Genomic DNA, 24,338 nt, shown 5'->3' on the forward strand with positions numbered 1-24,338 from the left:
ACCAAAACAAGTTTGTTCATTAAGCCATTTAGATTCAGTTTAATTTCTTCTCCAAAAACGATTAAAGATGGGGAAAAATGAACAAAAAGAGAAACACATCAACTAAGCTGCAAATAGTCTTTCAAAAAGTAAAAAATAATGTACATTTCTTGAAAACATCCACTTTTTGCTACAATCATTGCAGTTTTTACAGAAAACGTAAGCCATTTTTCAACATACAACTACCTGACAAACACAGTATAACTTGGAAATTGCACCTTTATCTCAGTTTTTTTTTTTTTTCAAAGCAACCAGAGAATGTATTAAAAGACAGGGCCATCTGAGGAAAAAGCCAAGATGTGTATAACATTACAGCGTCCTAAAGTATTGTACAATTCTGACAGCTTTTCACATTTCTTCAATTATTTCCAACCATCAACACCTGCTTTATAAAGTCAGAAAGTGCAGGAGAGCCAATACTAAAAGTAAGTAGGTGTCACTTGCACACCCAACAGGGCAGCTATTTGGTCCCATTCTCTAGGAGCTTAGTTAGCTGATGTGACTTTAAGCCCAACAGTTGGGAGCAGGTAGTGGCAGATGTAACTTAGCGTGGGTGGGTGGGGGGGAGACAAACTGTATTTTCTGGACCCAATTCAATAATTGTGAATCCTATCAGTATGAACTTGTAGGCTACAGTGGCGTGTACATTATCCATTGGTAAGACAGATGTGTAAAACCTTGGCTGGATGTTTTGAGGAAGGCCCAGAGTCATCACATGAATTAAAAGTGCATTTGCAGAATCATGAATATTAAAGTGCCCCAATTATACCCCAAGTTTTTTTGTTTGTTTGTCTTTTTATGTATATAATGGTTTTCAAAGTTACCGGGAGTTACACGTTCCCATAGAAAACACTCCTACTGAACTTCCTGAAACTTCTCCTTTGCAGGCCAGGCTTTCTTCAGTGACTTATCTATCACTATGGAGCACAGTGACACAGTACCAGCCTGGCTGTCTGACCCAGCTAAGCTAACCATGAGCAAAGTGCACCAAATGATCCAATGATGGCTACAAATCCCAATAAGATTAAATCCTTTCCATATTTTTTCTGGTTGTGCTGCCATATAACAAAAGTGAATATGAAAGTGTGATGCAAACAGAGCCCATCAAGTAAAGTAGGAATTCTCAAAGTAATTTTCAGCTAGTCGTACTGCACTGCTAAAATACTGATGCTATAGCAGCAATTTAAAAAAAGAAAGAAAAAGAAAAAAAAAAAGCATTTACATAAGCAAGTTACAGAAAACAGATGTGTTGTGATTTCAGTTATTTACATATAAAATGATCATTCACAAAGAATGTCAGAACCTCTTCATAATGTGGCTAATACTTTATGTTGCTCTGTGTGTACTAAGCACGCCCTCACGTTCATAGTGCCATCTGACCAATCAGGACCATCTGGGATTTTCCTAACAAACTATTAAAGATATGAGGTAAGAAACAGTTCTGCAGCACTTCATAGTGCATGTGAGCCAATTCCTTCAGATACAAAGTAAACATTGCAGTTCCTAAGTGAGCATAATAGGGGCCCTTTTCTTGCATTTTATTATATGTGCTATATCACATTCTTCCGAGTTTGTATTGTTATGTCTGAACTGTATGAATGCACTGGTTTTAATATAAAGCCTGGGTTTCCACACAGTCTCCAAGGGATACTATGCCACATGCTGCCATTACACTGAGGGTTAAAAAGATTACTGTTCGTCTTTATGAGTAGAAATAGTGACAGCGATATTCTTCTATGCTGTACCGTTACTCTGTACACAATGTTTGTTGCTCTCGACTGCTGTTACAAACAAAAGCATGACGTGTCATCTTTCATCCTCTGTGTTGACCGCTGCTGCGGGACATTCAGCCTAGATGGACCAGGGTCATGACAGTAGTGTACTCGTGCTGCAGGTTGTCCGTGTCAGTGTCACACAGTGTGTAGTCATCTTTTATGATTCGGTCGCAGCCAATCTCGCCGTTTCCAAACAGCCCAAAGAGCGGGGTGTTGGGGAACACCTTGCGGAAAGCATCTGCCTCGACATTGCTCTGGTTGTTGTAGTAGTTCTGCCCTCTCCCCACGCAGGCAAACATAAATCCCAGGGTGTTTTTCTCTGGAATTTTGGCTGCCTTTAGTCGTCGGATTGTGGCTTCAGCCGCTTTTGCGCTGATGACGTCTTCCTCCAACAGCACAGACGCCCCCTGAACTTTAGGCCCACTCAGGGCCAGGCCTATCACACCATATGAACCCTGGCTACAGCTACAGAGTGAGAGATCATGGAATGTGTGAGTATTGTAGAGTGCATACTGAAAAGGCTATTCATAATTTACCTCAGACACTACCAGTTAATTATCAAAATCAATTACATCCTATTGGTAGTGAGATAAAGGAGATACCCAATGGAGAAATATAGATGTCAAACTTCTGTTTTGAACAGCTAATATTTACCCTGTAGCAGTAGATCGTGATTGTTGTCTCTGAGTGGGGGCAGTCAATTATACTCTTGTATTTTTCCATATACAGACTGAAATACCATTTGATAAACTACCACAGGATCAGACCAAAAATATTTGCAGGAAATCCACTACTACATTTACCCCATAAAATATCTAGTTTACACTCGGGAAATTAACTCACCAGTATCTGGAAGGAGCGAAGGCATTCTCTACCAGGCCTCCAGCAATCAGAGCTTTGGTCTTCGAAAGCGGCTCTAGTATCTGGTTAAGGAAGCGTGCGCCTCCTGGTTTATATGCCTCATAGAAGAAAATCAGTATCACACGTAGCTCTGGGTTGTCAACTAGTCCTGGAAAGAAATAACAAAACAAAACATTAAAGATTTTATTGAAGTTTATATTATTGAATAACTAACAAGCAGGTAGTCGATGCTTACCTGCTTCTTTAAGGGCTGTCGGGGAGATGGTTCTCTTACAAAAGTGAAAAGGCTGGATCTGGACACCCTCAATAGCTGGAAGCATGATTGCAAAGCCAGCTCCCCCATCTTGGTACTCCTGGGGAGGGTTGCTGCAAGAGCCGCTGGGTGTCACTGTACAGAGAGCCAATCATGAAGCACCATAAAAGTATACGTTTTTATGCATGTTTTAATGGATTATTTGTTAACCAGCATCAGCAGCATTGTTTATCCTTATACTTAGTTATAGATGTACTGAAAACTCAAATGTTTAAAAAAGAAAAAAAATATTGAGCAGAGGTATGACACAAGAGGAAACCAGTGGTGACCTACTAATGAAGGAAACAACCCTTAAAGCTTTACAGTTTTTGACAATTGATATTACCATCAATAGAACCAAAGAAGAAATTAACTAAAGCCACCTCAAGGAAATTCTCTTTCATTTTTCATTTGAAGTGAGAAGTTCACCAAATGTATCTAAAGTTTCAAAGAGTCACCATCTAGTGGCTATGAGAGGAACTGCAGCTGGTAGTGGATTCAGCACTGAACTGGGTGTGTGCTACAGGGGTGAGAACAGTTTTAAACATAGAACCAATGTTTAAGTGTTACTACACAAACTCTCAGCCTTATCTGATTAAAGATCTAATTTAGTTGAATTAGCTGGGCGTGTTGACCCTGTGGTGACCTTAGGCTACTATATCACAAAATGCGAGTGTTATCACAAACGGCTGAGGCTTCCATTAAACCTGATAGACGATGGGAGCCTGATAAGCCATCATCTTGAGGAAAGAGAACATGGCTGATGGAGTGTCACTTCTGCAGAGGGTTGTGATTATATAGAGAAATGGGGAGCACAGCATCAGGCAGACTAGGCAATCTATCAGCGAGAGAGGCACAGAGATGCAAGCCACCAGTGGTACTTTCTAACTAGGCAGCAGTGGTGGGGATTAATACGAGTCCTCCCTGCTGATATATGAAGTATTCTCCTTGAATATGCTTGAAAAGTGGTTAGCTTTCATATTTAGAGCATGGTAGTATATTAACCAAAAGCCACATTTGTATCATGATAGCTTTGAAACTCATTAAAAATAATAGTGTTTTATATCAAATCACATGATTTATTTTGGTTTGAGGGGGAAATTTTATTTTCTTCCTCATAAATGAAGAAATATGAGAGACAGAAATAAGGAACACTTACAGACTATTCCTGGTGTAGCAACGCCCATGACATCACAGCCTCTGGGGAAGAGCTCGTTCAGTTCTGCGTCGAGACTGTTGCGACTCTTTTTTGCTTCAGTGGGGAAAAAAACATGTTAATGAGAAGAAAGGCCACACAAGTGTACTACTGTGGAAACACTTTACGTTGTGATTAATACCATTAGGGCAGCATGTGATATATGTCCATTTTGTTTTATAGCATGACGATTCCAAACATACAGTCTGAATGACAAAGCATTAGCCATAGCAACAAAGTGGACTAAGAGTCTCCATGTCCCCAACTGCTCTGCTGCAGGGCTCTTTGCCCACCTTGTTGTTCAAAACTTTTGGGGATCTGGGTTTGGGTTTTGGAATTTTCTTTCACTATATTTACACTGTACAGACTTTACTTATTCTTTTAAAAGCAACTGAAGACATTTTTTATTTATACAGATAAGATTTTGACTCGCTGGTTTATGTTTTATTCTATTATGCTTTATATTGTTTTTGATATGGCTTTTTATTTTTTGTACTTCATCGTAAACAAGTCCTGACTTGTGTCCAGTTTGTTTGACACCGCTGAAATTGCTCCTTAATAGTACACAGATTATAAACTGACTAGTCTATTAATATTATTTAGAATATCCCATCATAAAATGAATTTTTGATTTGACTAAATAATAAACAATACGAAAACACTACGGATGCCATATAAGTGACACATCATATACTATCATTTACAGGAGTGTGCACGGAGCCTGAGGAAAAAAGCCTTGGTTAACAAAGATAAGTAAGCATCAAAATAGTTTTTTCTAAGATCCAGTCACACAGCACACATTTTTCCCCTAGTGACCACCACCTGCTAATGAAAAATGTGTATTCCCCAACCAGTTGCAAGTAGTTATGGGAGACTGCTAGCAGTCGCTAAAAAAACAAAAAAAAAACAAATCAAGTCTTTAAAGCCTTGTTCATGGCGGCCCAGAGACCAGTCAGTCAGTGACCCCCTCCTGATAACCAACAGTCACCAGTGAAATAATGTATTCCACAACTAGTTGGTGAATGGTTGCTGAAAGTTCTTGACACTCGCTATCATAAAATTGGCCACAAAGAAGTTAACAGCTCTGCTCCAAAAACCTTGTTGTAATTGTTCTGGTGACTAGCAGGTTACTGTAGTCGCAGTAGTAGTAGTTTGCATAGAAGACGAAGACTTGTCTGTCAGAATTTCCAAAATACTTACCAGGCAGTAGTGAAACTGTAACACAAACCATAAAAAGAAATGCTTTTCTCTGTTAAAGTCACCATTTTCATTGGTTTCAGGGGTAATGCACAACTTCCATGCAAACTAGGGCAATCACAACAAGGTTTGTGGTGCAATTTCACCCAGTGAGTGCAAGCAATCACACGCCAACCTGTTGTGGAATACAGTTTTTCCCTATGGACGGGAAAGGTTGCCATTGGCATCAAGCGATCTCTAGGCCTGTGTGACTAATGGGAGAGGAGACAGAAGATAGTGGACCTAAATCCATAAAAGAACTGTAATTAAGTTATCTAAGATGCTTTGAACAGCTTCATTTGAGAAACTGGGCAGGTTTTTCACCTTTCAAAAACTGTTCAGGGTGCAACAGTTTTAAAGTTTTCTAGAATTCAAATAACAATGTTCTCTGTATGCTCTCTTCAAACAAACGCTTCTAAAAAACATGTGCAACGTTGTCTATATGGATAGAATAGGTGCACCTCAAATATCATTTCAAGGAAGTATGGCAGGTAATTAAAGATACCAAACAAACACTAGCCTGCAAATGTTTATACAAACAGACTTACTGTTACAAAATGACACTAAAATAAGCTCTTATTAGAAGTACTTATTTATAGAATATGTTGTAAAGACACTTCTGCTTTCCTAGAGGATTATGCATTTGCACCTTGCAGTTAAGTCAATAATAATGTATGAGAGAGTTGTGCCTTAAGGGAAGTATACAGTTTACAAAAGAAATATATTTTGTACCAACCTTTGTTCTGTTTGTAGCAAAAGGCTCCTCCATTGAGGATCTCAGAGTCTGCCATTACCAGAACTGTTTTAGGCAGCAGGTATACTTTCTGTAAAATTATTTGAATTAGAGTTTTTAGAAAAAAAACAGTTCCTGATCATACCCTCCTGAGAACCAAACAATAAAGTCTCTTTTAGCTGAACTTTTTTTTGTGTGATATCCTGCCTCTTTGGAGCTAAAAGAGGTTACACAAGCACATGAGATATCATTGGAAAGGCCACGATGTCCTCTATTCAGTACATCAGGACATAGTAGGGTAGTTCAAATAAGTCAAAAGATATAGACCAAAAACAACCCTCCATTACAGAGAACATAAGTGAATAGGCTGGGTCTCAGGAGGATATGTATAACACAAAGTTCATATCATAGCAATCTTAGTAGCATAAAGGCTACATATCTTTTGAGATTCTCCACTTCAACTTGAAATCTTTAATACTGCTTGCACGTGCGCATTTGTGATGCTCTTTGGATTTTCTCCATTGTGTCAAAAATGCAACCCTATAACTTAAATTCTATGTTGGGGTTGAGGATGAAGTTGTAAGTAGCCAAATCTATCAGGTAAGGTGACCACAGTTCAGATTGTTTGGAGCAAATGTTCTCCCTGAGACACCTCTGGACGTTACAGAGAAATTCTCTGAGGTATGCATAATAAGGAAGGTTCCTGGCTTGATGCAACACCTTTTTGCTTGAAGACAGCAGGGTGTTCCAGGGAGGACAGCAGGTTGGTGCCTGCTTATAGCAGGAGATCTAGCTCGCACCAATGTGACAAGAAAGGAGGGGGTGGGGTCAGTTTGATACAGATGTTAATGTACGGCCTTTATACAAGTGTGAGGCCCATGGTGAACTCTCGGGAAGTGTTTGAAATAAAGCTGAACAAATTTTTTGCGCGATGGATAGCTTACTCAAGGAGTGGGTAGCATATAGGGTACTGGTATGCTGTTTTAAAACTATTAACCAAGAGCTGTCTACTCACATTTATCTTTAACGTTTTCATTTAGTGTCACTAATTATTTAAATACCATTCTATGAGAGTTTTAAAGTTTACCTCCACTTCTTCGGCTAAGATGCTATTGAGGGCATGGGACTCCGTGCTGGGATGTCCAGAGGCCGACACCCAGGTCAGCTGTTGCTGAGTCCTAAGCACTCTGCGAGCACAGTTTCTCCAGAGTCTGCACACACTGAAACGGTAAAAGATAAACTCTGTCTCACTTGCTGACCAGGTACAATCGCTTAGTTAAAAAAAAGAAAGAAAGACTCAGCTCGTCTTTATATCCAGGCAGAGTAGCTGAAAGCAAGCCCTTGATTAGAGTCCAACAGACAATAACAACCGCTAGGCTAGCTGCTGCTTTAGCTCTTCCGTAAGTTTTTGCGTCGGAGTTTCACTTCTATCGGCGGCCATTAGCGTTAGCTCACAGTGATGCGTACAAAGATCAACCACCTACCTCGCGAGCTGGAGAAGCGATTTGGTTGGTATGAACGTAAGAATCCTCTCAACCACTTCCGCAACATTGCTGAGTACGTACTCAGCCTTAGAATCCGGAAAAAAATCAACAAAATCTGAGTTCTCGCTCATGTTTCGCTCTGTAGTAGTCGTGAGACTCACAACACAGACTCCAACTACGAACTTCGACCCCTGCACTCCCACCGCTGTAGAGGGATAGCCTGTTTATTGGCGCCTCCCTGCGGCGAGGAGGAACTATAGCAGTTAAGGCACCCCTACAGGCATGTGAAAATCTTTCACTTTGATCCAACACATAATCAAACCTTAAATAATTGGATGATAAAGATGATTTAATTTATTTTTATTAAAGGTACAATTCGGGCATTTTCATCTCTAGACCCATATGCCTTTGGATGAGAGCTGTAACAACAAGTTTAGGGAGGTCCAGTTGCTTTTTTCCCCCCAAGCTAGAAAAGTTTAATCTTGTGTTTGCCTTTGCATGTTGAGATGGCATCAAGAAAACTTTTTTTTTTTTTAACACTACTATGCAAATTTCTTGAGTAACCCTTTATTTCTTTAAATTTTGCTAGGAAAATGAGAAACAGCCTGAACTCTTGTATGTAAACTTTCTTGAAGTGGTTTTCAGAGTTCTCCAGGTTTCTTGATGATCCCACACTTCTTCAATAATGTTCAAGTCCAGGTTCTGAGGATTCATCACTCCAAGACCTTGACTCCTTGGAAGCAGGCAGTCAAGGTCTTGGGGGAAACTCAAGCTTCTTTCTTCCAAGAACAATTAACAATTGCAACAGCCAGGTTGATTCGCATATTTATTTATGATTTGTACATCTCCAAGATAAAAAACAAAAATGAGTGTTTCAAAAAGAAAACACCTACATAGATAAGTACGCCACAAGTATTTAGTTTGCTTAGTTGAAACAATATAATGAGTTTCGCTACTGTGCTAAGAATTCCTTCCTTGCTAAACTGGAAGAGAATATCACTTACAGTGAATACATTTTTACAATACAAAAAGAAACTAACACATAAGCAACTTTACAAAAGTACACATAATAAAAGTCCCTTTCATAACCTTGGCTTAAATTATGGCTTCATTCATGACGATCATGTGCAGTATATTCCCCAAAAAAGTGCAAATTCCCCACACGTACATGTAAACAATTAAAGATGTACAGTAAACTTTAAATGACCTTTGACTACAGTGCATAAAGGAAACTGTAGATGAGCTTCTAACTTGCGCAGAGCTTGTGTCTTCAAGATGCCACGGTCAGAGGAGACAAACACAAGCTCCAGCTTTGCGTGTAGCAGTCATAGTCATATGGGAGCCAGCCATATTCAGAGCAGATGAGGCAATGTGAGGAGGGGAACAGAGCTAGGTCAAAGGTTAACCATCTCCATTAGAGTATGATCCAGCATCTGCTTTATGCTCAGGCCCTCTTCTTTAGCACGTGTGAGTTTATCTGTTAATATAGCATTGCATCAGTTAAAATCCAAAAAAAAGAAAGAAAAACAGTTGCAAGAGACACAGAATATAGTCAGACAAAGGTTTACCTCAGGTACAGTGACAAACATATGCTGGATATCGTTACATACCCCAGTATATATTTTTTTTTCCAGTAAGAGGTCAGCACTTATTAGCGGAGTCGATATCCTCAAGTTATTTAGATTTTCTGATATAACTAATCAGATTTGAACTTTTATTTAAAGTATACTAGAAATAGTAAAAACTCACACTATTGACAGGGCTGTGGTCAAGAATGGACGTGGTGAGTTTATGCAAGGGGGGGGGGAAGCTTTCCTTTTTTGTAATATATGATTTGGCAGTGGAATTGACCAAAGTATAAAACCCTAGCACTTTTGAGGAAAAAACTGAAAACTCTTCTAAGCACTAATAATTGTCTCCTTTTACTATTGGACCAGTATCACTTTACTTTTATTGTATATGCACACTCCACGTCCTTTTTTCTTCCCCATTCACTTAGACAAATTACTGACAGATCATACAGGGGGTACTGTGAAATCTGTTATTCACATCTTCCTTACCGCCAACACTTCCTTGTTGCTACAGGTGAATCATATGATCAATCTCCTCCTGTGCTACGATTAACAAACAGTTCGCCGCTAAATAAAACTGCACACCTTTTCTTTGAAGTTCTCTTTATCCAGCTACACTGTTTTGGCTTAAGCTGCTATGTCCTGAGGATATATAATGAAACTAAATGTTGCTTGCCTTGCTTTAAGCATCACAAGGCAAGCAACATCTTGCCTTGTGATGCTTAAAGCGCCCCAAAATAAACATTGGGAAAAATTCAGCTGGAATGTTTCTTTCCTGAAGTCACAACCCAATTATTTGGCACTTTTAGCATCGCAAGGTGAGCACCATGTAGTTTTATTATATTCTTGGAGAAGGCAGACATCTCTACAGATAACTATGAGGTTTGTGGGAACAGTTCCCAACAAAGCACTTCGCTCTCAGACTGCAGGCTTACTTGTTGTTCCTAGAATTTCTAAAAGTAGAATGGGAGACAGAGCCTTCAGATATCTGGCTCCTCTCCTATCAAATGAGCTCCCAGTTGAAGTTTGGGAAAAAAACTCTTTACTTTTAAGATTACATTTGAAAAACAAAATTATTTTGAATAAAGCTTTAGTTATTTATACTGCTACAAGTTAAGGCTGCTGGAGGACGTCCAATGACGCACTCAGGATTTCTTCACTTCCCTCTTCACCCCTGATGCATTTACATGCCACTATTGTATACCATTATTTTTCCATCTAGTCTCTCTTGGTGCGTTTAGTCATCTTTCTCCTCACACCCCAACCAATCACAGTATGCTGCCATCCTCCCCAAGATCTCCCTGTTAAAAGACAGTTCCTTTTCCCTATTGTCACAGAGTGCTTCCTCAAAGGGAATTGTTTGATTGTTGGAGTTTCCCTCTAATCTTCAGGGCCTTTACATTATAATATTTAGTGCTTTAGGTGACTGCTGCTGTAAACTAGTGCTACATAATTGAATTTATTAAATTATTGCAATTCATAATTAAAATGTGAATGCTTCACTGAAATGCTACAAGTAAAAACGACACACCTGTCCAACCATCCATCTCACCCAAGTACAAAAAGGAAAATCTGGGTATAATCCAAGTAATTTTAAAAGTGATGATATTTGTTCAGTCCATTGCAATATTCCAAGGCCTCCTTTTCATGGATAGAAGCACATATTGCAGACCAGATTTCAATTATGTAGCCCTGACAATAACTGAGAAAATATATCAACTGAATTTCGTCCCTCTCCTGAACCTGTGTAACCTTCCACTTGAAGCAGTTATTGGAACATGCATGTGAAAATCTCTCACTTGTATTCCCACTTTTTTGAAAGCGTAACTTGTTTTGTTTTTAAGACATAACTGCTGCTGTGTATAGTTATTTAAATAAACAGTACAACAACATTCCTGGTGACTGGAATTTCAGAAACATTAAAGCATACAAGATTCCCTTCCAGTTTATGCCTCGTTTAGAGCTACTCTCAGTTCATTGGTGAGAAGACGATTTTTCTCAAGCTGCTTGTATAGGTGGTCTTGACAGTCAGAAAGCAGGTAGGAGAAAAAGGAAAGACAAAGAAAGGAGGTTAGTATAAAGAGTGACGCTTTGAAGGTAATCACAAAATAAGTTTGTTGATTTCCTGACCTAATGAACACAGAAGGCTCAAGAAATACGTTTTTGTTTTTTTAAAGACAGTCATAAGCCTGCCATCTTGGCTAACCACAGAAAACTCACACACACTACTGGTTTTACAAACACTGTTTCCTTTTCACTGCTTATTAATTACTTAGACTAGAATGATAAGACTGCAACCACCTTGGGATTAGTTAGGGGACAAAACAACACACACTCACAAATAGAAAAATAATGATGATGCACATGTTTGTACTGGATCTTTTTGCATCTAGCTGCAGCAGCCACTTTCAATCACCAGAGAACTGCAGAGGTCACCTGATGGGAGTTAACCTGGTCCAACTCTGACTGCAGACAGTTTGTGCAGCCTGTACCAATGAACACATCTTATCTGCGCAACAATGTCACCTCATTGAAACAGTGGACTTGACTCAACCGGTTGGCACCTAGTTGAACTCTGTGTATATTCCTATATAAAGGGAACATTGCAGAGCATGTAATTCTACAGTTAAATTGCCATTCTGTAGCAACTATGTCACCATTTGTGGGGAACTTTCTATTTCTACTTTAAATCTATGAGGTTCGATCTGCATGCAATTAGTTCATGTGAACTACTGTGACTATGACATAAGACATTTGGGCCACCCCAAACAGCCTTACAATTTTGTGGTCAATCCCATTCGAGTTTCAATAGATTTAATTTAGCAAGTGAAACTAAACAAATCTTATCCTACTCAATTGTTTATAATTTACAGTCGCATTTCTCTGCAATAGCCCCTGTGACTGTATTAGCATTCTTTAAATTAAAGAATTAAAAATAAATAAATAAAATAAAAAATCTATAGTAGTAGTTTTAGTGACCATGTCTGCCAATACTGGCTTGGAGTCTAGTTGATTTGCTATTTAGACCTACAATATGAGGAGTGTTTATTTTTTGGTTTTATTTTTTTGGCTACGTTCACATCTGCAAACACTCAATGAGTATTGAAAATGTTAACTTGCTATTTCTAAAGTACATCAACTGCATTTAACTACAGCTGAATCTGAAGGTGTGAGGAAGCCTTAAAACAATAAAATATAACTAAAGATATAAAATCCCCAATCAGCTGATTAAAAAATTGAATACAATTCACTGCCACTACAAGTAACTCAGGAGTTTATTCAAAAGCTACTAAACAGTATAAATTAAAACACAAAGAAGGTAAAACAATAACAAAAAAGGACAAATGGAAATGAAGAAGCATTGCGAGAGAAAAAGAAAAGGATGACATAGATGGAAAAATGTTTATTTTATATAAAGCAATGTGGCTCAAAGGTCTGAAAGACAGATGGACAAATGTACTCCAGCAGCCAAGGCCCAATGTGCAGTACTGCCAGGGCAGTAAAGAAATAAATAGACAAAGGAGACAGAAAGTAGGGCTGTGCTGCACAGGAGAGAAAGGATGATGCTCAAGCAGCTTCTGGAGTGAAGAGTGTGAGAATTTAGCTGTGAACAAAAACAAAAGAACAAAAATGTTGGAGGGAGAAATAAAAGAATGAAAACATATGACATGAGAGAGAAAAATGGATGCAGAACTAAGAACTGAGACAGGGAACAAGCTCTACTAAGTAAGCACTCATGTTAAAAGGTCTGCAAAAAAAATTGTATTAAAATATATATTTTTTTAAAAAGAAATCAAACATGATTAGGTCACTCATAAATTAGTGTTAGACAAGCACGGAAGGATTTAAAGTTGTAGTTTAGCAGAGTTAAGTCACGGCACTCAAACATGCCACAAGAGGGCGCTACTGTATGTTGTTGCTGTGGTTAAGGAGATAAAGCTCTAAGACAGCACGGAAACAAGCGTGTTGTGAATTACATGGAAGTCATGTCGTTGAGGGCGTGGTCCAGCTCCTCGCTGATGGCCTTGTACTTCAGTTTCTGGGCATACAGCTCATCTATAGAGTTGTAATTATTATAGAGTGGCAGTGAGGGGGCAGTGAACAGAAAAATAACAGCGTCAAGAAATGAAAGCCAAAAGAAAATGCAAACTGAGGAACTGAAATAAAAAGGCAGGACAGAAATAGGAAGGAACATGAACAGCTGCTGACACCGTGTCAAATTCCTGAGGAGTCACCGAGAAACTGCCTCACATGTTCCGTGACCCTGTGAACACTTCTCGGGGCTAGCTGGCCTTGAACGCTCAATACACCACCATGCCAAACTGTACTGCAGTGAGAAATGTTGATGCTAACATGAATCATATCATGGTAGGTTCTGCTTATTAGTTTTGTTTTTCTTCTGGCAGACAACTGACAGTGTAGATATTTGTCCTGGGGATTATTTAACAACCTGCTGACCAGATAAATACCTCAAACAGCCCCACATGAGAGATTTGCCTTTTATTAGTTTCCCTTTCAGAAACCAGGACTCTACTTTAGACTAAGACTTGTAACTGGGTTGCTTTTTGCATCAATAAATTTTGTAATAAGAGTAACAGATGTTTGCTTATATGGAAAATGAACATGAAACGCTGCACCAAAGACTAAAAACCAAGTGTAAAACATTCATACCCTCAAGGTCATCAATGGTCTTCTCCAGCTTGGCAACTGATCTCTCAGCGAACTCGGCACGGGTCTCAGCCTATGTGGAGGACAGCAATAAAACATTGGTAATGTAAACCTAATGGAAATTAATAACCACAGCCCCAGAGGAAAGGAAGCCCTTAAGTATGAGTAAAAAATATACACACACACACACACACACACACACACACACACACACACACACACACACACACACACACACACACAATTAAGTAATGCAATCGATTCAATCTTCAGTTTCAAGAGAAGCTTCTATTTAAAATTTAATTTAGGATACATAAACGTATGACTCACTGATAACTCTAACTCACCTCCTTTAGCCTGTCTGTCAGGACCTTGATCTCCTCCTCGTACTTGTCCTCCTTCTGTGAGTACTGTGGTTACATACACAGGGCAGAGTCACTCAAATATACAAAACATGAAAATGCAACAAAAATAAGTTTCAAACAAACTTTATAGGTTTATACTATGAATATTTGTCAATAATCTTACCTTTTCTGCCTGGGCCTCCAGAGACTTCAGGTTGTTCTGCACAGTTTTCAGCTCCTCCTCAAGCTCAGAGCATTTGCTGCAGAGTTATGGTGTGATTAAACACGTAGAGAAAAACCACAGAAAGCAAGAGAGGTGTGAGGAAAATGTGATCATTACCTCTCAGACAGCTCAGCACGCTCTTCTGTACGTTCCAAGTCACCCTCAATGATCACCAGCTTACGGGCAACCTGAAGTCACAACTCCTTAAGTTTAGTCCCACACTAGCTTAACACATTAGTGCATCCTATACTGGTCAGACATGTCAAGCATTGCATCAAAGTAAATAACTGAACAATTGTCAAAGTTCAGGGTGCACTGAACAGCTGAGAAACTCGCCTCCTCATATTTGCGGTCAGCCTCCTCAGCGATGTGTTTGGCCTCCTTCAGCTGGATCTCCTGCAGCTCCATCTTCTCCTCGTCCTTCATTGCCCTGTTCTCAATGACCTTCATGCCTCTGAGGGAAGGGAAGTGGTATAAGGTGAGTCTTAGTAATGTTTACACTATGCGTCATAGAGGAACAGGAAATTCCACTCTTAAAAGAAACATTTAGTGCAAAGCATATGGATCATACCAATACCTTGTATTAGTGAAGTAGAGATAAAATTAGAGAGAGAGAGAGACCACTACATGACTATATGGACAAAGTGTCTAAATACTTAACACACATCCTCATCTGTCATGTTCTGCCAAGCACATGGCAACTGTCTGAGAGGATAAGGATGAATTGAATACCAAATGAAGCACAACACAAAATCATGGGCATGAACCGGAATAACGTTCTATTAAATTTCCACAGGTGTGGATTAGCCACTGATCAGGAGCTATGCATTTTCGATCATAAAGAAACAGTAACCATCTCAATATTATAATATTACACAAAGCAACAATTAAATTAAATGCAATTATTTAAATACCTGCACATTTGTGAAGAGTGATACAATACAACTTCAAGCCACCGGTGGCAGCAGTGAGCCCAATCTTAAGTGACACTCAAAGAGCATGTGTCATGTGCAAATGTTTGGTTTTATAATATAATAAAGTTTAGCAAAATCCAGTATTAAAGCGCTTCATACTTAAATTTCCATTTATGTTTAATGCTTTTAACTCACCTGTTCTCAGCTGCATTTGAATAAAGCACCAAATCCACACTGTTTAACTTTTAAGCTTAAATTTCAAAACTTACATTTTAACTACTGATTTTATTTACCTTTCCTTCCTCTTTTTTCCAGTTTAAATCATGCTTTCTGTTTTTTAATGTCTCTGTAAAGCACTTTGAATCACCTTGCTGTTGAATTGTGCTATATAAATAAACTTGCCTTGCCTTTTAAAAGTTAGCAACAACAAGAGACTCCATGCAGGATTTTCTTTTCCGAGCTTGTCTTAACCCTTCTTTGTCACCCTTTTTCCATTACAGTACTCTGCAAATGAGTATGAATAATATAAGAGGGGTGGGAGAGCGGTGCCCGTTTAGTGCCAGTTTTCCAGATGCAAAATACCCACCTCTCGCTCTCATCAGCAGCCTTCTCAGCCTCCTCCAGCTTGGTCAGAGCTGTGGCCAGACGCTCCTGAGCACGGTCCAACTCCTCCTCAACCAGCTGGATACGTCTGTTCAGGGAAGCTACATCACCCTCAGCCTAGGAGAGCACAACACCAGTCATCTACAGGCACAACAAGTTTATTCATTTAACTGAAATTCGTGTGTTATGTTTGGCTCTGCAGGCTTTCAGCTGCTGTGAGATCTTAGGCAGATAAAATAACTCATGCTCTCCCTGGAGAGATTGGCCTGGGTCAGCTTGTCCAATAGAGGGATGCAGGTTGTTTATGTACATTTTCCAACACCAGTTAAAAGAGTGTGCGTCATTTCTCTTTTTCTAACACATTTTATTCTAACCTTTTTTTTGGTTATAATACAACAGGATTTCTTAAAGGAGACAAACTTATCCACCCTCTCTGGCGTTTTCCCAGCCAAACCTGTAATTTCGTGGCTCGCTGTGATTTAATCTTAAACAAATTAGCTAAACGGCTACGTTTTGTTATGTCGCAAGGTGGATAAATGGAGGTCCCTGTGCCTAAACTAGCCAGTCACACAAGGGAGGGCTTTATCTCACTGGACCTGCGGTGTTGCGGGGCTGCTGTGCCGTTAGCTTACTTGAAAAGGACCGTTTTGTTTATTCGGGATCTACCGGGTGGAGTCCTTTCGCATCCACCCATCCCTTACTCACATCCATCGGTGGGCTAATTTCAAACTCGCCAACCTGCTACCTGTTTTCGACCATATACCGAGGCGGTCTGGGCCTACTTAGCAACCATGCTTTTTGACCAGATTTACTCCTAATGCTCTGGGCTCCCCGGGGACTAATTGCCTTATAGAGTCATTAGCCGCTTACTGCTTCCCTCGCACTCCTCTCCTGGTTCAGGTCCCGCTGTAGTAACGCCGCCCGGTCCTCCGCCGCATCGGCCTGCTCCTGCAATGACTTGATTTTCTTTTTCACCGCTTCCAGGGAGCTCCCACCGGCCATTTTTTTTGCTCTGTTTGTCTCAGCTAAGCTAGTTTTCTCTCCGTTTTTTGCGTGCTTCCCCACACGCAGACACAAGCACACTTGGAGATGCGGCGCGTTTGATCCCTGCCCCCACCGCCTTTAATCAACCGCTGATGAGGATTGGGACGTGCCACCAACCCCGGAAGTAACTCATTTTACTCGAAAATAGTTGAATAAATTTAGTGAACTGAATATGTGGATCATAATTATTAGTAATGGTCTTTTAAAATATTTATCAAGCCATTTTAATGCTTTTTGGCTACGACAAAACTACATTATGAACCAGTTAGTTTAAGTGCGTCCCCTACTGCTAATTTGAGCTAAGCCTTTCAAAATCACAGTTCCAAACATCAACTTAATCTAAAGACAGCAAGAGAGTGCCTTAAATCACTTATACACACATAATACACACATTATAAGTTTAATTATTCGGACAGTGTTATTAATGTTCTCGATATTCATAATTGTGCTAATTAGACCTGCAGAACTTTGTCTTCCTGCACTAAACTGGCTTAAAGAGCACAGAAGACACCCATGCTCTATTGTAGTCTATAATATTCAAATATATTGCTATGTTTATACTCTGTCATTAAATCAGTCAACATGAGTCTATCTCACGGATGTTAAAAATTTTGTTGCTGCTGCTGACGTCGTCTCTGCTCCTGACGTCATCAATTAGGCTTTATTGGCGTAAGAATGAACGCTGCCAATAAACTGGTAATTTCATCTGGGTTGAGTATAACCGCGGAGTACGTTCTGTGGCCAACAGGGCCACAAATCTGTCAAAATGCACTTCATAATATGCTTGTAAAATACACGACTGAAATCAGACACTGGCCCTCAGATTCGTCCAAATGGTGGTGGAACGCAACGGTAAGCCAGTGAGCTGTGACTTTACCTTATACAGCACAAGAGCTAAATTTAACTATCCATATATTCTTATGAAGCCCACAACTCTCTTATAATTGATTAATGCATAACTTAAGCATTAGGGTGTCTGTTTCATGGCTGGTGATCTTAGTTTCCAGACGGGACTCAAAAGGAGTGTATCAAGGTCATATCATTAGGCAGTGGGTGCGCCAAATGGGTTCCTTCGGCCCAAACTCACATCGGTGGCTTTCTTCTCTGCGAGCTCCAATTTCTCCTGGGCCTCCTTCAGGGCTTCAGAGTATTTGTCCAACTCATCCTCAGTTGCCTTCAGCTTCTTCTGCAGTGCTACCAGGTCATCCTCAAGCTGGTACGCAGAGAAACGAGAAGATTTTTATTTACGTGAGGATGATTTTCTCAGATTAATTCTCAACACAAACAACGCGGAATCAAAACACGCTTTTATTAATTAAAAAAGGGACACACACATATATATTTGTTACTAAACGAATGAATTTCTATTAAAAGACTATTATTTCTATTAATTCTATTAATTACTATTATTTAAGGATTTCTTAAATGATAATAATAATGGATTGGATTTATATAGCGCTTTTCAAGGCACCCAAAGCGCTTTACAATAACACTATTCATTCACTCTCCCATTCATACACTGGTGGAGGCAAGCTACAGTTGTAGCCACAGCTGCCCAGGGTAGCTGTGGCTAGGTAAAGTGGGAGGTAAAGTGTCTTGTCAGTAAGGTAAAGTGTCTTGCCCAAGGACACAACGACCAGGACAGAGAGCCCAGGGATCGAACCGGCGACCTTCCGGTTACAGATGCGATTCCCAACCCCCTGAGCCAAGGTCGCCCTTGAAATTGATATTTATCTCATTGCTTAACAGCATAACTAATGACTAAAGGATCCAACTAGAAATGTGCAGTTTCCAATCGTGCCAACCTCATGCAGTCAACATATGGAGTAAAGAAACGCTAAAAGAAAAGCTATTTTTAAGGTTATTATTTAAAAGTGATTTTTTTTAAATCAAATAATAATCCTCAGTGGGAGATCATCGGAAAGAATCATGCAGCGCCTTGCGCAACGTGCCAATGGCACTGCTGCGTAAAAGCATCAGAGCGAGTTTCACACTGGATGCCGACCTGTTTGCTTCTGTCCTCAGATGCTTTCTTATCTGACTCGGCCTGCTCAGCTCTGTCCAAGGCATTCTCCTTGTCGAGCTTGAGCATCTGCATCTTCTTCTTGATGGCATCCATGGCTGGTTAGTGTCGGCGGTCTCTGCGTAAACCAAACAAAAGAAACTGAATGAAGGGATCGGAGCGTCTGGACCACTCTGAACGCCAAGCTGGAGTGCGAGCTCGGTTAGTCTGTAGTGAGTCAAATATGTATTTTGGCTGGGCAGTTACTGGATACCGAATACAGTTTCGGAATGAACTACAGCTGCTTGCCAACGTGGAGACCCTTCTTTTTTTCCTAAATCTCTTCACTGATTCGCTCTTCCGAGACATTTGACCACTTCTATGACTATACATGGGGTACAGACGTCAGGAAGGCACTACCCTCTCACAGCAAGACGTCCACTCCTGTTTCTAACACCTTCCAAGTGGAAGTAAAGTGTCAGGACTCAAAGAGTAGTTCTCTGAGGGGGGTTATTTGGAATAAATGCGTTGGTAATGACGACTCAGTTAGCACCCAGAAGGATAAGCCACAAACTACAATACATGTGAGAAAATGTACATTTAAGACATCAACTGACGTTTATCCTATAATTATTTTAAAACCTACTTTTTACACAACAGAGCCAAACTGCATCCACCAAACTGGGCCAAAACCACATTTTTAATACCTTTCCAAAGCACTTTGTGGTTGTTTTTGCCTTAAAATTTGCTATATAAATCAATTTTACTTACTTGCTTACTTAATCAAACATTTTGTTCTGTATCCAGAAATAAACACTTAAAGAATTATGGTACCAGTTCTTGCATCAAAGCTATTCCCACAAAACAAATATATCTGATTGGTTAAGCCCCTGCGAAAGTTTTTCTCCCCTGGAGGGCTGTCATATTAGCCAGTATGGCTTGTTTGCTGCTCAGGGATCATTTCAGCAGCTCCCTTACAACATAGTTCAACATCCAAGCAGCAACCAGATAGGCTTTGCTTTCGGTAGAGTTCTATCATCAAGCCTGTCCAACTCTTCTCTGAGCTAATACATGCAAGATAATTCCAGCTCAGATTTGCCACAGTGGGTACAGTGGTGTGCACATACAGAAGCTCTGGAATTTCAACATCACCCCCTCCCTGCGCCTTAGTGAGAGTTCACACAGCCACTGGCACTGCTGCAGCTGTCACACACAACATACAGTCAGGACGGTTGAGGAATGATATTTTAACCTACTGTTGACTACAGTGATTGATTATTTGCATGTAAGAAGAACTGGACCCAAAAAAGAAAGTTGTGTAATACTGTATGAACATCATTGACCTCGTCTTACATCGTAACAAATAACAAAGCATTCTAAGAATATTTTGTCATCTCCTACTCGCCTTGTCCCTTATGCTATTTGTTGAGTGCATATTTTGGAATCTTGGTGCTTGGACAGCACCTGCTGGACTCTGTCCATGACCCCATACTCTTTACAGTCTGACTTTCAGAAGAGAGGCATCAAACACTTTTTAAACAAGCAAAGCACACGCTCACCAAATGATTCACTGATACTGTATTTGATAAACCACAATTTTATTATGTGAATGATTGTTAGTTCACATGCTTAAAGAAGAGATTACAAGATCATTAAATAATTATGGTAAAATCTTGATGTTTTTAATTCTCTCCCTTTATCTCTGTGATGTACCTTTGCATTTTATTTTGTTGGTGATCTGGCCTGAAATCCTTCCTGTGGAGCTTTATTAAGGCAGTCAGCTGTCACTGTGTTGTCATTCTGCCATGTGTTTGTGGACAGTTCAGCAGCCAGGCAGGCATACCAGTCATACACAGAGATCAGAGAGGCTCAGGGTGCATTCCATGTCACCCTAGCACCCTGGATAGATAGAGAGACGAACATCGTCACATTGTACCTGTCCAACAAATAATGATTTCTTCAGGTTAGGTTAAGGGAATTTGAATCATGAGACAGAAATGTATTAATTTGATAATTAAGAATGATGTATTTTTTATTTCTTCTGATTTTAGCAAATATAGCTATTTTCCTCCATGGCCTTGATACTCAGACAACATTTTCAGCCATTTTGCTATCAGCCAAAGTGATCATTTTCTTAATCACTTGGGTCCTTTTGACCTTTTGTTTTTACCACCAGACCTAAAATTAGCAGCACCATGGCTCAGTGTTTAGCACTACTCCCTCACAGCAAGAGGTTCCTGGGTTTGAACCTTCTGTGTGGGGGTTTGTACATTCTGTCATGTATGCATGGGTATGCACTAAAAGATGCATGCTCAGTTAATGGTTCCTGTCTGGGTCCAGGACACACATAGATAATTAATCCGAAAAGTTTCAGTTCAAAAAAGACTTTTAAAAAATGTCACTAGTTAAATTATATATTAAATGAGTGCTGTCAAACCTGTTAAAGCTTTAAGGCAGACAGGTGTGATAACTGAATCAAACCTCAGTGTTTCCAGAAGTCCCTACATGCAAAGAAGTGCATGGCCTTGTTACCATTATGTCGCAGTCCTGTGAAGAGCCGCATGTGAACTTTAAATGCTGCATGTCTGTGAAGGTTCTCAGTCATCCAGGTCATCGTAGTCAAAGGAGCTTGCAAAGAAAAGCGTCTGGACTTCTTTAAGTTGCTTGAAGACGTTTCACCTCTCATCCGAGAAGCTTCTTCAGTTCTAAGGTCAAATGGTGGAGAGTCTGGCTGATTGGGACCCACACCCAGTTTCACACCTTGGCTCAGGCGATTAGAGGATCATCAGGGGGTCCTTTTGTCCCTCTTTGGGGGGAAACTCCCACTAGGTTTATATCTGGGACTCTCCACCATTTGACCTTAGAACTGAAGAAGCTTCTCGGATGAGAGGTGAAACGTCTTCAAGCAACTTAAAGAAGTCCAGACGCTTTTCTTTGCAAGCTCCTTTGACTTTAAATGCTGCAATTTCATTTCATTAAGTGGTGATTGCTTAAGACCTGTTTGCTGTTGCGAGGCGCTCATAAATCTAAGCGCACTATGATTGAAAGATCAGACGGGCTTATGCGCCATCTTGTAATTGACTTCTTTTATTTATGTACTTTTGTAACGCCAAAGGTATTCAGCAGTGTTTTTACAGTTTGGTGTCAGACCACAAATATAAACTTCGTCACAGATCTGTTGAGACAGCTGTGTAAGGAGCTCCCTGACAAACAAAAATAATAAAATATGGGAGTCTGGTGATGATATCACTGTGAATGTCTAGACTGGAATTTCTCACTTCCTCCTCAATAATTAAAAGATACCCACACATACTGCTGGCGTTTCACTTAAACCTGGTGAGACAAACTTAATGAAGCTCATCAAAAGGGTTTAGACAGATTCACATGTGAGGCCGTGCAAATGAAGGAGTGTGTATGAGTGTGCAGCGTTCTCATCACGGTAATCCATTTTAGTGCATCGGTGGAATAACACCATAAAAACCAGCTGATCTGACCCTAATCTTTTTATTGAAAAGAAAAGGTGAACGTGAGGTAGTGAATGTAGAGAGATGGGATGAAAGAGCAGATGAGAAGAAGGAGATCAAGATGCCGTTTGTCCCCAAGGCACCGCTAACTAACGACGGGTAATCTTACATTGAGCACAACTGAAGCGTCAAGACTTGCTATATAGCATGCTGTAGTCATCAGTAACTGTAGCTGACTTCAATTATAATTAGATTTAGGACATAAAAATAATGGATGAGCTGTCTTCTATCACCTGCTTGTCCACATTAAATGCAATGCCCTCGTCCTTTCAGCCAGGGTTTTTGCTGTCTTGTCCACAGCCAACAGGGCCTCTTGTTACAAGTCAGACCCACTGTTAACAGAAATGTTTTAGCAGCTACACAGTTTCAGATTTGTGCCAGATAGAAAAACACGAGGTATTTGCTTTAAAAGCTGATTTAGTGAGAAAATATCAGGGAAAAAAAGGACTCCAGGCTTTAAAACAGTGCCAGGAGCAGCTGTGTCACTGCAATTGACTTTGCCTCCTCAAATTTTAGTGCTGGACAAATTTAGCATAGGCTTCATTTTATAGTCCAGACTCAATATAGAGTCAGGTTTAGTGCTGACTCAGAAATACCAACTTGTCCTGACACAGACACTTAAAGAGACCTTGTTTGTTCGCCAGAAGTTACCCCTCTTGTTATTCACTTAGAGTGGTTTCACATTCTGCAGCTCCAACATCACACATGGATGCAACAGACATGATGAATCTGATGTTCTACATTATCAGCAGACTGTTAAATTCTGCTTTCTGTAAATATGATATCCCAATATAAAAGTCTTACAGTATGCTGGTAATAAACTTCTGGTAGAGTCCTTATATAGCATGATACTGAACCTCAGTGCATTTTAACTACACACTAAAACGAGTTCTTGACACACAGGATTAAACACTGCGTGGTCAAAGTTGAACGTGATATGTTTAAATTAGAAATTATTATTATAATTATTATTAATGGTCAAGAAGTACACGTACGATCTTATTCTCACCTAATTTGGTTAAAGATATTTTAATTTATGACGCCTTTGATTCAATGTGTGTTCCAGATAAATATTATTATTATTGGCAGAGGGTTTTGCCAGAATAGAAGTGCAATCTTGGCAGCCAGTAATGATCTACGTGTGATCAGAGTTCTCAGATATATTCAGAGATAAACCATCAACAAGCTATATGACAAATTGGAGTAACTTCAGTACTTCAGTTTCTTTTCACAATAATCTTGTACTTTACAATTGAAACTAGAGCAAACTTTAGCCCACAAAAAATATTTTTTTGTTTCATAATGCAAATGTTTCTATTGTTACTGAACCTTCCTTTAAACAGTCAGAGAATAGAGATCCAGTGCATTTTACAAAATGTTTTAGTTTCTTTCAATTTTGTCCTCACTAAAAGCCCAAATGGACCGTTTCTGAGGACAGACTTTGGTGTCAGTTGTCTCCAGGAAGCTGCACTTTCAGCATACCAGCGAAAAAGATGTTTCGAATGTGAGGTTTTAGCAGTTGAGGTTAATTCTAAGTATTAAAAGTTTCTTTTTATTTACAAGAATATTGGAAATTATATGCAATTTTAGAAGTCAGAAGCCCTGCATGGTGTAACAATCACTCATGCACTCTGGATATAGCTGCACGCTCCCATGAATTGTGGAGTTTTATTATATCTATCACTCTATATATACACATCTCTCTATATATATAGTCTATATAAAGTCTGCATTTCAGTTACATATTGGCTCTTTGGTTTTGCAACTATACAGAAACTTGCAGATCTGACTGCGTGCACATTACAAGTAAAACAACCACACACATTTTTA

General features: G+C 39.7%; 2 protein-coding genes across 9 annotated transcripts; both read right to left on the reverse strand.

The window, feature by feature from the left end:
• Window positions 1–11: 11 nt before the first annotated feature.
• Window positions 12–7,815, reverse strand: fbxo22 (F-box protein 22). The gene is made up of 7 exons (XM_004539571.3): window positions 7,616–7,815; window positions 7,219–7,351; window positions 6,135–6,222; window positions 4,127–4,219; window positions 2,911–3,063; window positions 2,658–2,823; window positions 12–2,279 (listed from the first exon to the last, which is right to left on the reverse strand). The coding sequence occupies exons 1-7, from the start codon at window positions 7,744–7,746 to the stop codon at window positions 1,886–1,888; spliced, it is 1,158 nt and encodes a 385-aa protein (XP_004539628.1). The 5' UTR covers window positions 7,747–7,815; the 3' UTR covers window positions 12–1,885.
• A 613-nt stretch (window positions 7,816–8,428) lies between these two features.
• LOC101470454 (tropomyosin alpha-1 chain) lies at window positions 8,429–19,266 on the reverse strand. 8 transcript variants are annotated; one of them, XM_004539567.5, is made up of 10 exons: window positions 18,988–19,261; window positions 18,070–18,195; window positions 15,922–16,055; window positions 14,758–14,875; window positions 14,539–14,609; window positions 14,383–14,458; window positions 14,202–14,264; window positions 13,858–13,927; window positions 13,164–13,242; window positions 12,575–12,790 (listed from the first exon to the last, which is right to left on the reverse strand). In XM_004539567.5, the coding sequence occupies exons 1-10, from the start codon at window positions 19,099–19,101 to the stop codon at window positions 12,787–12,789; spliced, it is 855 nt and encodes a 284-aa protein (XP_004539624.2). In that variant the 5' UTR covers window positions 19,102–19,261; the 3' UTR covers window positions 12,575–12,786. The 8 variants fall into 8 exon arrangements, with proteins under 8 accessions (XP_004539623.2, XP_004539626.2, XP_076737758.1 ...); XM_004539566.6 differs by lacking the exons at window positions 12,575–12,790; window positions 13,164–13,242 and adding an exon at window positions 8,429–9,092 and having other exon boundaries at window positions 18,988–19,262; XM_076881643.1 differs by lacking the exons at window positions 12,575–12,790; window positions 13,164–13,242 and adding an exon at window positions 9,785–11,206 and having other exon boundaries at window positions 18,988–19,263.
• Window positions 19,267–24,338: the final 5,072 nt, after the last annotated feature.

Source organism: Maylandia zebra, linkage group LG1 (genome assembly GCF_041146795.1).
Source record: "Maylandia zebra isolate NMK-2024a linkage group LG1, Mzebra_GT3a, whole genome shotgun sequence".
Taxonomy (NCBI): domain Eukaryota; kingdom Metazoa; phylum Chordata; class Actinopteri; order Cichliformes; family Cichlidae; genus Maylandia; species Maylandia zebra.

Excerpts from the sequence above, each read along its gene's own strand:
- fbxo22 (XM_004539571.3), bottom strand. The coding sequence starts at position 7,746 with ATGAGCGAGAACTCAGATTTTGTTGATTTTTTTCCGGATTCTAAGGCT. Across the intron at positions 6,223-7,218 it reads TCTTAGCCGAAGAAGTGGAG|AAAGTATACCTGCTGCCTAA; the intron begins GTAAACTTTAAA and ends ATAATTTTACAG. Across the intron at positions 2,280-2,657 it reads TTCGCTCCTTCCAGATACTG|CTGTAGCCAGGGTTCATATG; the intron begins GTGAGTTAATTT and ends CTCACTCTGTAG.
- LOC101470454 (XM_076881656.1), bottom strand. The coding sequence starts at position 19,101 with ATGGATGCCATCAAGAAGAAGATGCAGATGCTCAAGCTCGACAAGGAG. Across the intron at positions 16,056-18,069 it reads CAGAGAAGAAAGCCACCGAT|GCTGAGGGTGATGTAGCTTC; the intron begins GTGAGTTTGGGC and ends GTGCTCTCCTAG. Across the intron at positions 12,791-13,857 it reads GACCATTGATGACCTTGAGG|CTAAATTCTCACACTCTTCA; the intron begins GTATGAATGTTT and ends TTTTGTTCACAG.